The 15,250-nt window shown below is 40.9% G+C and overlaps 1 protein-coding gene across 11 annotated transcripts in view; it reads right to left on the bottom strand.

The window, feature by feature from the left end:
- Positions 1–8,749: 8,749 nt before the first annotated feature.
- The window catches only part of EPB41L3 (erythrocyte membrane protein band 4.1 like 3), a 98,273-nt gene continuing 91,772 nt past the window's right edge, over positions 8,750–15,250 (bottom strand). For 10 of the 11 annotated variants that reach the window (XM_075494422.1, XM_075494411.1, XM_075494418.1 and 7 more), the window contains 5 exons: positions 14,696–14,827; positions 14,157–14,255; positions 12,971–13,051; positions 12,590–12,706; positions 8,750–11,325 (listed from right to left, as the gene is read on the bottom strand). In XM_075494422.1, coding sequence (XP_075350537.1) covers positions 12,596–12,706; positions 12,971–13,051; positions 14,157–14,255; positions 14,696–14,827 — 423 coding nt within the window. In that variant the 3' untranslated portion in view covers positions 8,750–11,325; positions 12,590–12,595. The remainder of the gene's footprint in view (positions 11,326–12,589; positions 12,707–12,970; positions 13,052–14,156; positions 14,256–14,695; positions 14,828–15,250) is intronic. The other variant, XM_075494419.1, reaches the window with a different exon arrangement.

The following is a 15,250-nucleotide window of genomic DNA, read 5'->3' as shown; positions in this document are numbered from 1 at the left end:
ATTAGTTGTCAGTCATATCCCCCAAGGGGACTGACACCCAATATATGGGTATTTATAATGTGGAAAGATCCTAGCCCTGCTCGCCATCATGGCAGGCTCTGAACAGGCCACAGATATTGGCTGACAAGTAAGTAGGCACGACGAAAGTTTCCCTGTCACCTTGAATGGATGTGGATGCCTAGGAAAGTTTCTGTCATCAAGGTGTTAGGGATATTGTATTTGCAGGCTCAATCCAGAAGACTGGTAAGGTCAGATCTTGAGGTCTTGTGATTTGTGTCACTGTTTTCTTTTACCAGGAAAATGGCAGTAAAGCTCGGCATGAAGTGTGGTCATTACTCCATCCTAGAGAGGAAAGACAGAGATGAAGCTGAAAGCTTTGTTAGAAGAAAGATGACAGTGGGTGATGAATGTCAAGGCTCCCATAATATATACCATGACAAACATTGAAGAATAGCTGGGGGGAATATAGAAAGCAGAACAAGGAAAGGCAGGTTTCTTGGTTTCTCCCCACTGCAGTTCTAGATGAGTTAAGGTGTAACTGAGCAGGGAAGGCTGCAAACCAGATAGAAAAGACACCAACAGATCCAATGCTCTCAAATACCACATCTGAGGACAGAGGCTTGCCCTGTCAGAAGCAAAGCCTGCATGGGTTTATGACTTCTATCCATAAGTATATTCCCAAGAGAATCAAGAGAGAAATCCTGCTATCTTTGTCTAATTTTTCCTCCCCTGGGGGAGAAACAGATGCAGAGGATGAGGCATCTGTATTAAAGTCTTAGACATAACTGTTGTCTCAAAAAATCCTTATTGCTCTCTCTGGCAGCAAAACATTGCTGGAGGCAGGAAGGATATGAGAGAGGTTTAATTGTTGGTGCCAACACAGTGCACGTCAATCTTGACAAAAAACGTTCGCTTTACTGATTGATATAGAACAAGTCTACTTGCCAGCGTTGCTGAACACACAGAGGTCTGCTTTGACCAAGCAAAAATTTTAAGATGGACATCATTAGCCAAGGATGTACAGCTGGAATCAGATCACCTTGGAATCTTAGCAATAGCTGCTTTGCTTAATTTCATGTAGGTACAGAGATATTGCTAGTTTAGTGTAGAAATACTTTGAGCTTGCTCACACAAATTTGTAGTTTTATGCCTGTTTATGTAGGGGCAAATGCAAATGAGCCTACTCCTGCATCATGAATCTAGGCACCGCTTGACATTTGTGCTCATGACTGAGTCATCAGCAGTAGCTTCACTAAGACAGCAACTGGAGCTGTGCGTGCATTGGATATAGACAATCTTTCCCCTACTACCTCCCTGATATATATTAAAAATATCATCAAATAATAAGACAGTTGTCAGTATCTAAAGACATGATTAGAGATGTGGTTTAGTACTATATACACTGAAAACATGCTTTGGAAGTTAGCAACACTATGGGGATGGCCTTTTCTATTCTTATCTCTATTCATCATGATTTTAAAGTAATAGCCTGTAAAGGTGAAATATGTCTATTTCAGATGGTGGATGGATATTCATCCATCACTATTTTTACTCTTTTTTGGGACAGCAACACTAATAATTTATGACTGCAATGAACACTAAGAGCACATCAAGCTATTTTTACAGGATACATGCTAACAGAAGAGATATGTTCTATTGCATACATGAACATATTTTATTACTCTTGCAGTACGAGATTTTGGCTGATTTAGCATTTTACCAAGTGTCACTTAGACAAATAGGTTGTGTTCTCTCTACATAAGTCCTGAATTAGCACTGTTCCCCATACCTCATTGTCCTAAAAAAAAAGGAAGAGTTTTACAAAACCCACTTAGCTATTGATTGTTCTGTACCACCTTGAAGTACCCAGTACTGCGACACTACTCCCTTATTTTACTTGCACATATGTGGAGGTTTTCTTTTTTCCATATGATAGTTCTCTTATGAATAACCACAAGATTTTTCTGACCCTCCACCACCACCATTTTTGTCTTAAAGAAGCACAAAATTAATGCTGTAGATACAGCACAAAGTTTGACATCATAGCAAAGTCTTTTTACTGAAACTCAGTCATAAGAAGCAGCTTTCTTGATCCTGAACTATTACCCCCTACCTTATCTTTCAGTCACAGAATCTTCCCCAGGCTCACAAATAAGTTCTATCATACACACTGAAATAAACACCCCTTACTTCTTTTCTGAGTTCACCTCATCTAGACCTTCCTTATATTCTTGGTCCTTGGAGGGAGGCCCAACCATCAGCCTCAGGTGAAGTTAAGCCTCCATTAGTAACTACCTCAGGTGGGGCAGGACATCTGATCAGCCTCCATGCAGTCATAGGAATTGATTTTCCCACCATAACATGTGAACAATACTGCTGCTGTTGGAGGAATTTTGTTAATGCAGCTGGTAGGGTTTTTTTTTTCTTTTTTCCCATCACCAGCAGTCTTTTTGTTTTGGCCAAATTAGGTTTCCTATAAAAAAAACCCTGTTCCAAATCAGTAGAGCAATGGGTTTTGGCCTGCCACAGCACCAGGTGGCTTTTCTGACACTGCAGGGTTACTTGTCAATAGGAGATTAACCTACTTCACTGGTGAAACTGGGATCAGGTCTCCACGATGTACTTATATTCCTGGCCAAACGAGGACATATAATGATAACATTTGGGTAGGGAGCCAACTGGTGCTACTGTTGTCCCAACATCCATTAGCTTCAATTGCTGGAGTGATTGATGTACTTGACAACACAGATGGAACACGCAGAGTGTCAGCCAAGGTTTCCGTCATCCACAAGGCTATGGCAGAGCTTTTGCTCTGGCTGTCTCTCTTCCGCTGTCTTTTCCTCCTTCTAAAACCGCTCAGACTTATATGTGAGTGCAGCATTAAATGCACCGAAGGAGAGCTTAGTGGCACGACTGAATAAATAATGCTGATGCATCATTCCAGTACAAATGCACCGACGCATGTAATCAGTGAGCTGATACCTGACTTCTTCAGCCTGTGTCACAGCAGCCTGCCTCACATGGATAATATAATTACATGGCGTTCCTAGCGTTTATGTAAGGGTCATGTGTGCAAGAATGGGAGAAGACAGTCCTGTTCCTCAGCCCTCTCTCTGAGCAGATCAGATAGAAACCAGCTCCACTGGGCCCCAGTAAAGACGCCCTTTTGGTCATGGGCCGCCTTTATTGGCTGAAATAAACCTGGCTGTTTATTCCAGAACAGTTTAGGTGTAAACATAGCGATGATGTTACCTTTTTATTCTCATACACCAATAAATGTCACATTTCCTGTGGGTGTTTCCACATTGCCTTTACCCTGGGGTCGTCATGCGGTAACGTGAGTGACGGACCTGTTTCCACTAAATAGTGCTTCAGCTGTAAGTACGCACAAATTAGTTAAAGAGAAGCAATACTAACCTTACTTTGAACAAGTGAGACAGAAATATGGGCTGGCTGAATTCATGTTCGTGGGGAAGATCACAGCAAGGCAGTGTAAAGGGAGATTGGATGCACACCATGAGATCTGAGGATTCCTACAGGAAAGTGGAGTGAAAGGAGAGGACCCTGGTGCTAAAAGAGAGTTTGGAGAGTCAGGAGGACTTAACTGAGCGCAGAGAGGAGGACAGGACTCAGATAGAAAAGTGGGGTATGTGTCTAACAGAGAGGACAGGTCATGGAGAACAACAGTAGAGCACCAGTCCTGAGCCTGGAGAAGACAACCAGAGATGCTGTGGTAGCTATTGTGGGGGAAAACATGCTGGCCTGGAGTGTGAGAGAGCGGCTCTAGGTAATGCCAACAGCGTGGTCCTGGATTTGAAAGGGAGAGTTGGTGGGGGCCAGAGCAGACATTTTTAGAATGAGAGGAACTACAGAATTAGAAAATGAAGCTGATATCATGAGGAGAAAGATCCCCTGGGATGCAATCATGAGGATGTGCTGAGGCTATCAGAAGTTGAAGCACACAAGAAAATTCTATGTCTGTGAAAAGGGCAAGTGGAAGCTGAGGATGAAGAGGACAGAAGTTGAGAGGGTGATAAAAATCATTCTGCTTTTTAAATACGCTCTCTTTGGAAGGTATGGGCAGGATCCCATGAAGAAAGAAGTAGAGGCAACAAAGCAGCACACAAATTGTCTGGTTGGGGCGATTTATTTAAATAGAAGAGTGTTGTTTAACATTGTTACAGAAAAGAATGCTTATTGTACTGAAGAAAAACTATCTACAGGATTTCCATCCTTCCAGTGACCGGTCAGAAAGAGGAGAAGAGAAACTAGGGCTGAGGTTTGAAAGGTCTGAAAGCAGATGACAACCCATCAAACCTAATGGACCAGAAAACATGAAAGGGCCAAGTGTCAAAGTGAGAGAGAATGGGCTGATGCTGAAAGAGATCAGATGATGGCTGAAGAGGGAGAAAGTGGCTATTAAAAACAAATCAAAGAGAGTACTGCTTGATAAAAACAGTCATGGGAAAGACACCAGTGATAAGAAGAGAAGAATGAACCGAGGCTGAAATTTGAAGAGAGATATGAAAGCAAAGAAATATGCACTTAAGGGTTGGATGTATCATCATTGTAGGAGTTGAAGTTGTTAAGGATGAGTGCGGGACTCATCCTGCAAGACTGCAGGACAGAGAGAATTAGCAAGACTTTAAAGAAGGTTGATAGGTAGGATAGGATGTAACAGCAGAAAGAATGGAAAGAGAAGCAGCAGATGCAGTCCGCTCCAAAGCCAGGAGAGAAGTTGGAAAGGAGAGAAGATGCAGAAGAGAGGAGCCTGATAGATCAAACACAGATGGGTTAAGTTGGAGAGTATGAAAGAAAGCAAGAAGGGACAAAGAGAATTTAAATAACTGAAGTGGTGGGATAAGCCACTATTACAGGCTGTCTTCCCAGAGTTTGCAGAAGCTTCCTTGTCACAGGACCACCTTATGCAGATATTCAAGACAGTCCTTTATTTCTGTGACAGCAGGCCACATGTTGCAGTGTCTTCATGTTACATATTCACTTTTATAGATCGATATGACAAAAAGTATTTGTACTGACATATTGCATCTTATTGCAGGAAAAAATAATCTTGTGACATATCAATCACCAGATGGCATTTTACATGGAAAAACAAAACAAAAGAATCCATTGTTTAATGGATATTCAAGGATGATTTCATAGAAATACTGTTAGAAAAAATAACGTTCTGTGGGAAAATGTGCGTGTGTGTGCACGCGTGTGTGTTTGTCCAGTAGCTTGGGATTTAGGAGCTCTAAGGATGAGTGGTGAAACTGTCAACGCTTCTGTGACTATATAACAAGATTCACATTTGTCTAAGTTGTATATGGATTGGAGGCTGGACTAAAGGCATATAAATGCCTTTAGAAGCCTTCATATGTCAAATCCATCAACTGAGTTTGGCCAGAAAACCAATATGGCCGAGAAACAACCTCGTAAATCCATCAAGGAAGGATATCTGTGCTAGTAGCACTCTTGATTTAAGGAAGAGTGAGCACCATATTAGCTGGACTCTTCCTACTGGAAAAGGCTTTGAAGGTTTCTTAATGACTTGCTTTTGTACTTTCGGATATATTGCTTTCGTTTTTTTCTTTGCTCTGTTGTATGGTTTATGATATGCCCCTTCCCTGAGCCCTTTAATGTGCTTTGTCTAATCTGGTATCTTTTACACTATAGTCACCCAGGATTATCCACCAAAGAACACATGCCCAGTACTTAAAAGCAACGTGTGCACTGTAAGGCAGGACTCGTGCGGAAACATGCCGCTCTGGGTTGTAATTCAGGCAGCTCCAAAGCTCCACACGTTCTGGGATCTGCGTTTTGCAGTTCAGATTAGTTGACATCATTGCCCGAGCTTTGGTTGTGCGCAGAAGTTGAGAGTCATGGTACACCTCACCACAGAAAGAGACAGCAAAGATACTTCTAGAAAATGAAAAAGAAATTCCTAGTAAACTCTGGACAAAAAGAGACAAGAATAAAAGGTTCTTATTCAAGTTCTGCACTGGAGAAAACAGAGCTGGTAGACTGTACAGATAAAAGTATAATGTGTTTAAAAATGAAAATAATTTCTAGTGTCAGTACTTTTTTCTCTTTTTTTCTTCCCCCCCCCCATGTCAGTGTAGTCATTCTCAAAGACAGGCCATTAATCCTTCTTACAGTGAGTGATGGTCATTTCAGCTGCAGGATTGAGGTCATTGATTTATGGAGGTTATAGCTGCATTTGGGAGCATGAGATGAAGGAAGAGAACTGACTGAGATTTTTGCATCGTGTGAGCATACTGGTTTTCCTTTAAACATGGATTTTTGAAAATCTGCTCCTAACAGTCTTTACAGCAGCCATTAGTTCTAGCTGAGAAGCAGGACTGATGTTGAATGGGAGACAGAAAAAAGGGTGGAGGAGGAATCAAATGGCATAAACCAGAGTAATTTACAGTATGAACAAGGGCTAACAGTACTTCCAAGATAACAGAATAATCTGGTTTCAGTTAATGAATACAGGAGTTTGTGGAAAACATTTTTATATAGAAACTACCAGCAATTTGCCTCATTGTTTATTTAAACCTAAATCCCTATTTGAGACAGAACTGTAAGTCTTTTTAAGTGTATGACCAAGTTTTTATTAGGAAGGCTGGTATTTTGTGTTGCTCTGAGGGAACCCAGAGCAACCACCCACAACCTCTTTGCTGATGTAGCGTAACACTAATGACAAAAGACACAGCAAACCATCATTTGCAGCGTAAGACTGATAAGCCTTTGGAATCTATAGATTTAAGAAAAGGGCTTTGTTTCCTCTTTCTTTAAAAAAAGCATGTGCAATGGAGTAAGCGTTTCTCATAGTCATCCATTAGTCCACCCATAGGCATCTCAAGAGTCCATCCATAGTACCTCAAACCACCACTATACCTTGGGATCTATACAGGACTCCAGGAGGTCCAGTTCAGCTCCTGTTGTGATAGAAAGCATTTCTTCGTGTTCATCCAGCCCCAGATCCTGTTTGAGAGAACTCTGGTCTTACTCCACTTGATGGAGAATTTGTTTGGTGTCATTTCATTAGCACATACCCATAGAAAACATCAACACTGGAAGCCTGTAACTAGAGATAGTGGGTTCCAGGAGCAAAAGAAATTGCAAAGGCACCTCAAGAGATTAGATCAGTAGACTCAACTGAAGGAGGTTCAGTACCAACAGAAAACACTTGAAAACAAGTATCTGCTTCTTTACGTAATGGAGGGGAAGGGAAAGAAGAGAATCTAGCAATTGTTTTTAATCTCCTCTCATTAGCCAAGTGTTACTCTTTTGTGTACGTCAGGAGAAAGTGGATCTAAGACTTGGGAATGGTAAATTGCCCAATTAAGGATTTTCCTTAAAGTTAACAATATAGAAGAACTGAGACCAATTTTCAAAACAGTGAACTGTAGTTTGGGACATAAGTACCTTGAAAAACACCACTTTTCTTCTTACTGCTTTATAATAGCTAAAGTAAAATGAAAATGGGGTTTCCTTTGGTATTAGTTTGAACTTTGTTCATTTGCAAGGGTTTTTTGTGTAGGGTCTCTGACTGTATGGTAGCTAACAATATAAAAATGATGCCAGCCAGTTTGATTGAACATGTGGTTGACTGAGCAGGATTTTGTTTGGGCAATACAGTCAAGTATATAGCATGTGCTGCTGGTGTGTTCAACAAACATTAAAAAAAAATCATGCAACGTATCTCAGCATTGCCTCAGGCACGTCACAAACTTTTAATAGACTAGACTAGGAAAAATGATTAAAAATTAAGGTTTGATTCCTAGCGCTGCAGAACCTGGACCATTATTACTCCTGTATAAAAAAGGGGAACACATTTCTTTACCTCACCCTTATTTCCTGTGAAGAGGGAAGATGTAAAGGTGAAGCTTGTAAATGGGCCTTGTAATCTTAACTGACAGAACTATTTTGGGTTAAGGCAAGAAATCTGCAGCAAGATTTGCCAGGGTGTTTGCCAAACTGAAGCTTGGACTCGATGTCCAATTTATTTGCCATGATGAACTATTTATAAGGAACTATAATTTCAGCAGATACAAATTGTTGTACAGGTGAGCCACATCAGCTCACCAGCTGCCTAAATCTGCTCTGGGAAGAAAGAAGACTAAGCTGTTAAACCCTTGCTTTGATCTAATATCTGGATGTAGAGGGCCATTAAATTTTTATGTGCTTGAGCACAGAACACCATTACTTGCCATTTGCGATGGGACAGCCTTAAAAACCTTCAGAGGGATAAATGCTAAGTGATTCCAAACAGCTTTAAAGACGGCGAGGCAACGTATTCATTCTTTTTGTACCGGTAATGGTCACAGTTGCTGTGACTGCTTGCTATGCCCATTCTTGCCTGCTGTGCAAGGCCCTGCCTGGCCATCCTGGTCCCTCACCTCGACGGTGCAGAGCAGCCCATTCTCACAGGGCTGAAGCTGTGACTCCAGTTGTAACAAGTGAGGCTGTCTCCTGTGCTGGTGTCTGTGTTGGTAATGGTGCTTTCAAGTAACACGATATTGATGGTTTGTTTTCTAAGCTGGTGTCTGTGTTGGTAATGGTGCTTTCAAGTAACACAATATTTGATGGTTTGTTTTCTAAGCTGGTGTCTGTGTTGGTAATGATGCTTTCAAGTAACACAATATTTGATGGTTTGTTTTCTAAGCTGTTTTACGTCGAGAAGCCGGAGAAAGACCAACAATAAATGAGTAGAGACGGAGACAAAAGATGGTTGGTAGAAACAGGCAGGTGTTCTTTATTTCATGTGGCACAGCATTAGGCAGACAACCCAAGAAACAGTTTCTAACAAAAACCAAAGCTATCACTTCCAGGAACCATCCCCCAAACAAGGGTCTACTGCCAACAGTGGCACTGAGATGTCCTTGCCTGTCCACTCTCATCTCCTCATAGTTTGCATATGCTTAGGCCATATCTTAGCTGTGAGCATCCTTTCCACGGAGACTAACTTCTTACGATACAATATCTTTAGACAGCGTACATACTGTGCAGTATCAGCAAAGTACAATCTCCTCAAGCCATGCTAAAATAGAACGCTAACTCTGGAGAGAAGGCTGTGCAATCGCCTCGCGTCTCTCTGAGGTAATACAATGCTGTTTCTTAGCTGACAACATGAGGGGCACCTGAGGGAAGATCAATATGGCTTCAGAGTCTATTTTTAAACTCCTGATGCGAGACACAGGCATGCCGTCTGCGAGACACAGGGCAAGTACCTCCTCCACCCCCGGCTGCTGCCGGGCGCCGGCAGCACCAGAGAACCGAGCCTACTGTCACCAAGAGGGCTGAGAACATAGATGCTCTTGGACTAGGAGGAGGCGAGGTCAATCAAAGATCACTGCAGACCATAATCTTTGCGATGGTCATTAGGCGAGAGGTAAGCCATGACGGTGGTAGGGGGAGTTACGTAGTTAGCACTCTGGATTAAAGGCATGAAGAATGGCTGGTGGAAGGAAGATGTTTTAGAGACTAAGGGCAAAGCTTTAAAAGCCTTGGGATATTACTTTTAATTATTATCTACAGGTTATTCTCTCTATATATACTATTTTTCTTTCTAAATTAAGAAAATAAACATTTATTAACAAGTCACTGGGTCAAATCCTGCTCTCCACTGAAGCCAAATCCATTGACTTCAATGTGAGGGAGCCCTGTGTAAACAGCGATGGGCAAATTTGGCCCGTTATGTCCTGAAAAGTCTGCTTGTACCCATTTCTTTCAATCCTGCAAGGAAATACAGATTGAAGGGTGAACTAAATGTTACAAATTTCTCTTGAACTACCAGGGGAGCGTCAACGAGATGTGGCAAAGGAGCAAGAAAAAGGAACAGATAAGTAAGTACTGCTTTAAAGAGAATTTTATCCATGTTTCAGAGCAAAAGTACAAAAAGAGAGTGGATCTGGATCAAGCGCTACTGGCCTTTACTTTCTAAGCAACCACAAAATCCTTCATTTACCTTCGGTGAAATGGTACACAACCAGAGAAAGCGGAAGGAACCAAATACTCCTTTTCCTTTGCAAACATGGTTTGCCCAAAGGCGAACACTGTCATCCCTTTGGATGCTCCGCTAACTCCAACTGTCTGCACAGTGCAGTGTCAGCCGCTGAAGACAAAACATGTCTACTGTGCAGATGAGCAAGACCTGTGGCGTCTTACAAATGTAACTTAACGTTTTGAATATTAAAGAACACTAGGTGCTTTTAGACACAGAACAATACGATTTTGGATGCATTTACCACTTTTATTTCACTATGCAGAAACATACATTCACCATGTGTTGTGATGCAGCTGACAGTGTAATGGACGCTATCCCTTCAGTGGGTATTGTAGCTGGACACTAACGAGTTTTCAGTGGACGTTCTGTACAGGTTAAGGCTTGACTCTGAACTAGATAGTAAATGCTGACCAGATTCTCAAACAGATTTTTTTTTTTTTCTTTTTTTCCTCTGAGAACAAAAGGGAAATCAATAGAAAACCATCACGGTTATTTCAGATTAATAATTTTCTAATGCTGCAAACTAAGTAAAATACAGATTTTTTTTTCTTCTCCAAAATAACTACATATAATTTACAAGGTTAGGATCTGTGAAGGGTGACTGGAAGCTGACTCTGAACAATGCTGACAAAAATCATTAAAGTTAATATACTAAAATCATTACTACCTCATAAGGTATTATGAGTCAGGTATACAAAGCACACTTTGTAAGCATTTAAATATTTTGATAAGAGTAAAGATTCATCATCGTTTATCGGGCAGTAATAAAACCAGATGAAACAAATATAAGATTCAAGTTGTTTACTGAATAAACTGTGTTATTGGCACATCTAATGTGTGGTAAAACATTATACACAGTACCTATGCAGCTTCTAGCATTTTGGGGGTAATCTTCATTTACAATATTCGTAAACAAAAGGCTTGCCACCTAACAAATTTTAATTTGTTTAGACTTTCATAAACTGTGAAAGGCATGAACTGTTTATGTGTTACATGAGATCACTGTTTATATTGTTTATGAACGTGCAGGTATAGCTGAAAACTTAGACATTTTAAGAAAATTAAAAATGCTGCTTTTCTGTAATTTTATCGTTGCTTCATGCAATATTGTTTAACTGCTGCTGATTCAGATTGCTTTCTATGGGAAGGTATCTCTGCCAGTTTCTTTATTAACGGTCAAGATCAATTCTTCTGTACTGAAATTTTCCATAGACAGATACAAGTCAGTCAGGTTGGAACTGAGACTCCGTATAGGCTCTCGTATTCCTACTGGTGTGCATGTCTGGATTCATATGCAATCTAGGTTATTCCTGCAGGAAAGAGAACTGAGTTAATTATTTGAAGCAACTACTCTCTTGCAAAAGAGATTTTGTCAATTTGTTTGTGTAACAAAAGCGATTTGAAAACGGCATCATCCCAGTATAAGCAACTTGGCCTAAATCCAAAATCCACTGACGCCACTGGAAAGAATTAGTGACATCAATGGACTTTTAAGCAAGCCACATCACATTGTCTCTGAAACACTTTGCAGAATACCACAAGAATCACAGCTACTCACTCCTCAGTGACTGGTTCCACCTTCCAAATAAGTAACAGAAATTCAGTTTTCTGAATTTCAGAATTCTTTAGGGTCACTATACCCAAAAGCAGGAGAGCAAAACAGCTTCAAAAGGTGCTGTGCATCGTATTCTGTTACTTACACCAAATGTTAGGGAATGTATATTGTTTTAAGAACAAAATGCTGCTAACGATTTAAACAAATCAGACAAGCAGCTTGCTTTTTTTTCCTTCTGCATACAGCATTCAAAGCAATTTGTGCAATGGTGCTGGCATTAACGGCTTTTGCATAGCAGGTTAGTATGCATGACATGTTTTTGCGCACAGAGTAAATATAGTAATATTAAGATGTCTGTTTAGCCAGCCACAATTGGAGAGCATGCCTTTACTGAAAAAAAGCTTGACACAAGAAAAGCTGCATTATCATCTCATCCTGATAAACAATGCTGCTTTAAAACATAAAATGTTCTTTCAAATACAAGAAAGCCAAGACATCCAAATACCGACACACTAATTCACTAGGTTTAAAAGAAAAATCAAAAGCAAGTTGGACCATATCTTTGCAAGTTAGGAATTAAAGCTTAACTTGTAACATATCTGCACGGGACATTTAAAAAGCAGCTGTAGGTTTTTCCCTTGGCATTTTTAAACAAAATGCACACTTTTAAGAACAAATTATTTTTGTTCTTAAATGACATAAAAGCAGACGACAGGTTTTTTTGACTTCAGACTTAGAAAATTAGACTGTATCAAAGCATGGACAATGAGGACTTTCCAGAGAGCCAAGAAAAGCAAATGAGTAGTTTCTCTTTCTCCAGCTGGCACCATTAAATGAAGAAAGATGTTTAGAGCTGAATGTGGTTTACATTCAAATACCAGAACTGATAACCAGCACAAATGCAGCTTGCAAATGCCAGTGAGAGAAAGCAAAGAGTTAGAGGTGAATTATGGTAGGAAAACAACCTTTGCAACATGCCAGCCCAGTAAATGCCTAGGAAAATCATCTAGTCCTCTTACCTGTGGTCAATCCTCCCCATCTTCTGGTGTGATTTCTGTCTCTTTATGTACCACTACTTTGGTCACTGACATGTCAGGGTGCTGCTCTTTGGCTTCTTTAATTGCCTGAGCCAGCGCCTATCCCAAGGAAACCACAGAAGGGCAAAAACAAAAAGGAGGTGGAACATGCATGATCAGTAGCAAGGTGGAGAGATTCATGAGATATTACACAATTTACAAATGAGGAAAATGATTAAAATATGAAATATACCATCACTGATTTAACTACTAATCCAGTTTAATTTAAGGCATGCCAGTATGGATAGTATCTTTTAAAGCAATGTTTAGAAATGTTCTCTTCAGCAGTTTTCAGGGTAGCCTTTAGCAGCTTACAGATTTTACCTGATCGTGATCAATATCTGCATCTCCCGTGATGACTATTCGTTTTTCAATTCTTGTCTCTGAGATGCCTCCTTTCACAGTCTAGATGGGAGGGACAAATGCATGTCAGTAACTTAAAGAGTGCTGCTACTCATCCAGAGAATGATCAGTGCAGGAACCCAGACGTGACTGGACTGAACTATCTCAAACAGCATGCACAGAGGGGACAACCCTGAACTGCAACCAGAGCAGCTCTGAAGTTGGCCTGCTCTGAATGGACTAGGTGACCTCCAGAGGTCCTTCCAACACAGATCATTTTATGATTCTAATCAATCTGCACATGTCAGGAGAGATGTTTGTATGTAAAAAATGGCAGGTATTTATGGTAAATTCATCCCATGAAGAAAAGAATGGACATACAGACAGCTCATATTAAGACCTAGTGAAGTCCAACCGCAGGCTTCAGAAGGACATACAGGGTGGTACGGCCTTTGTATAGCTCATCTGCTGAAGGGGGCATTTCACTGCAGAAGGTGAAATCCTGTCCTCAGTGAATATTGGTAGGAGAGCTGTCACGGCACTAAGAGGGTTTCTGCTTAGGGAGGAACTGTTATTTAGACACTATCTTGGAACTTGGAAGACCCAACATCATTTGTCTGTGCAGCCATAAGCTTTCTGTCTGGCTGTGGGCAAGTTCCTTAGGGTACCACCCAGCAATGCAACCGCGGCGTCTGAGCTGGCTGAATGTCCTGTTATGACTACGTGATACAGATTTACTATGCGTTTTCAACACTGTGCAGGGATAACAGCTTAGGACTCAAAGGCAGTATAGTCATGTCAAGGGAGCCTCGTGCTCAGGCAAATTGTTCCTTCCTGGCTACCATACGATGCCAACGTGGTTACACTGCTTCCAGTTCCAGACAGTATTTGCAGCTAACTCAAGTGTCTCTGCACAGCAACGTTTTGTGCTTGCATAGACATACCCTAAGGCTTTATGACTTTCAGGACTCTTTATCAAGTCCTTGGACGATAAGTTAATGAAGCCAGTAAACCCAAAGATAGGTGAATAAAGACAGGTACCCAAAATAGACAGGATTTTGTCCGAGAATATAAGCATGTGCCCATGTTTTAAAATAAATAACAGAATTGAACTGAAAAAAACATACACCCTTGTGAAAAAAACCCTCCCTGTTTTCTGAGGACTCACTTTGGTGATATGTGTAGTGGTTGTAGTGCTGGTAGTTTCAGATGTGATAGTTTGTGCACTCATCAATACACCCGGTTCTGAGTCAGCACTGCAATCCACCTAGGAACCGAAAGAGAAAACCAGTCATCAAAAACATGCTCCTGAGCACAAGGAGGCAAGAACTGGGCTGGCTGAACTTCCTTAGTTCTACAGTTCTTCATAAAGTGAGTATCTAATGGTAGGGAAGCAACTACTATTAGGGTGATCGTGTACCAGTAGTTCTGTCTGCATGTGGAGACTCCCCTTCCCTTCTGGAAGGACGGATGAGAAGCTGGGACTTTGACATCTGTGTTTCATCAATGTTCTCAAAAGGTCCTACACCAGGACATGAGAGGACCCTCAGGCAAGCTATACTTATGTATATCCTCCTCATGCTAATATTTAATACTTGAACAGTTTAGAACAGTTTACACTAAGGCATACACTTAAAGATGGGTGAAGAAACATGGGTTCCTTAAGGCCAGGTTAAATTAGACCCTGAGTTTTGCAGAATTTCTTACCTGAGAAGACTCGTATGTAATGGTTTTTGTTTCTGTATGGACTACTGGCACTTCCTTTGTTGAAATTTCAAGGTTTCCACCACCAGCAGAAACACTACTGAAACTGATAGTCTCAGTCTTCACAACTGGTGACTGCGTGAACAAAAAAAGGAAATGGAACATTTAGTAAAGCTTCTGGATTTCTCAGAATCGTGGTTTTTTTGCTTGGGAAAAGGAGGGGGAACAACTAAAAAGTGCTCTGCATGTAAAAAAAAAGAAGATAAAGTTCTCTTCATTGTAATGGTACATACATGTAGTGGTACATACATGTATATAATGCTGAAAACATTTAGCACTATCCTGGATTTCATGAAAACAAACTTCAGAAAAGATGTAAACACTACAAGAGGCAATGGGCACAAACTGAAACACAGGACCTCTGAACATCAGGAAATACTTTTTCCCTGTGAGGGTGACCAAGCACTGGCACGGGTTGCCCAGGGAGGCTGTGGAGTCTCCATCCTTGGAGATATTCAGAAGCTGTTGGGACATGGTCCTGGGCAACTGGCTCTGGGT

This window comes from Mycteria americana, chromosome 2, assembly GCF_035582795.1.
Source record: "Mycteria americana isolate JAX WOST 10 ecotype Jacksonville Zoo and Gardens chromosome 2, USCA_MyAme_1.0, whole genome shotgun sequence".
NCBI lineage: Eukaryota > Metazoa > Chordata > Aves > Ciconiiformes > Ciconiidae > Mycteria > Mycteria americana.
Note: the sequence above shows the minus strand (reverse complement) of the source record. Positions and strands in the feature narration are given on the sequence as shown.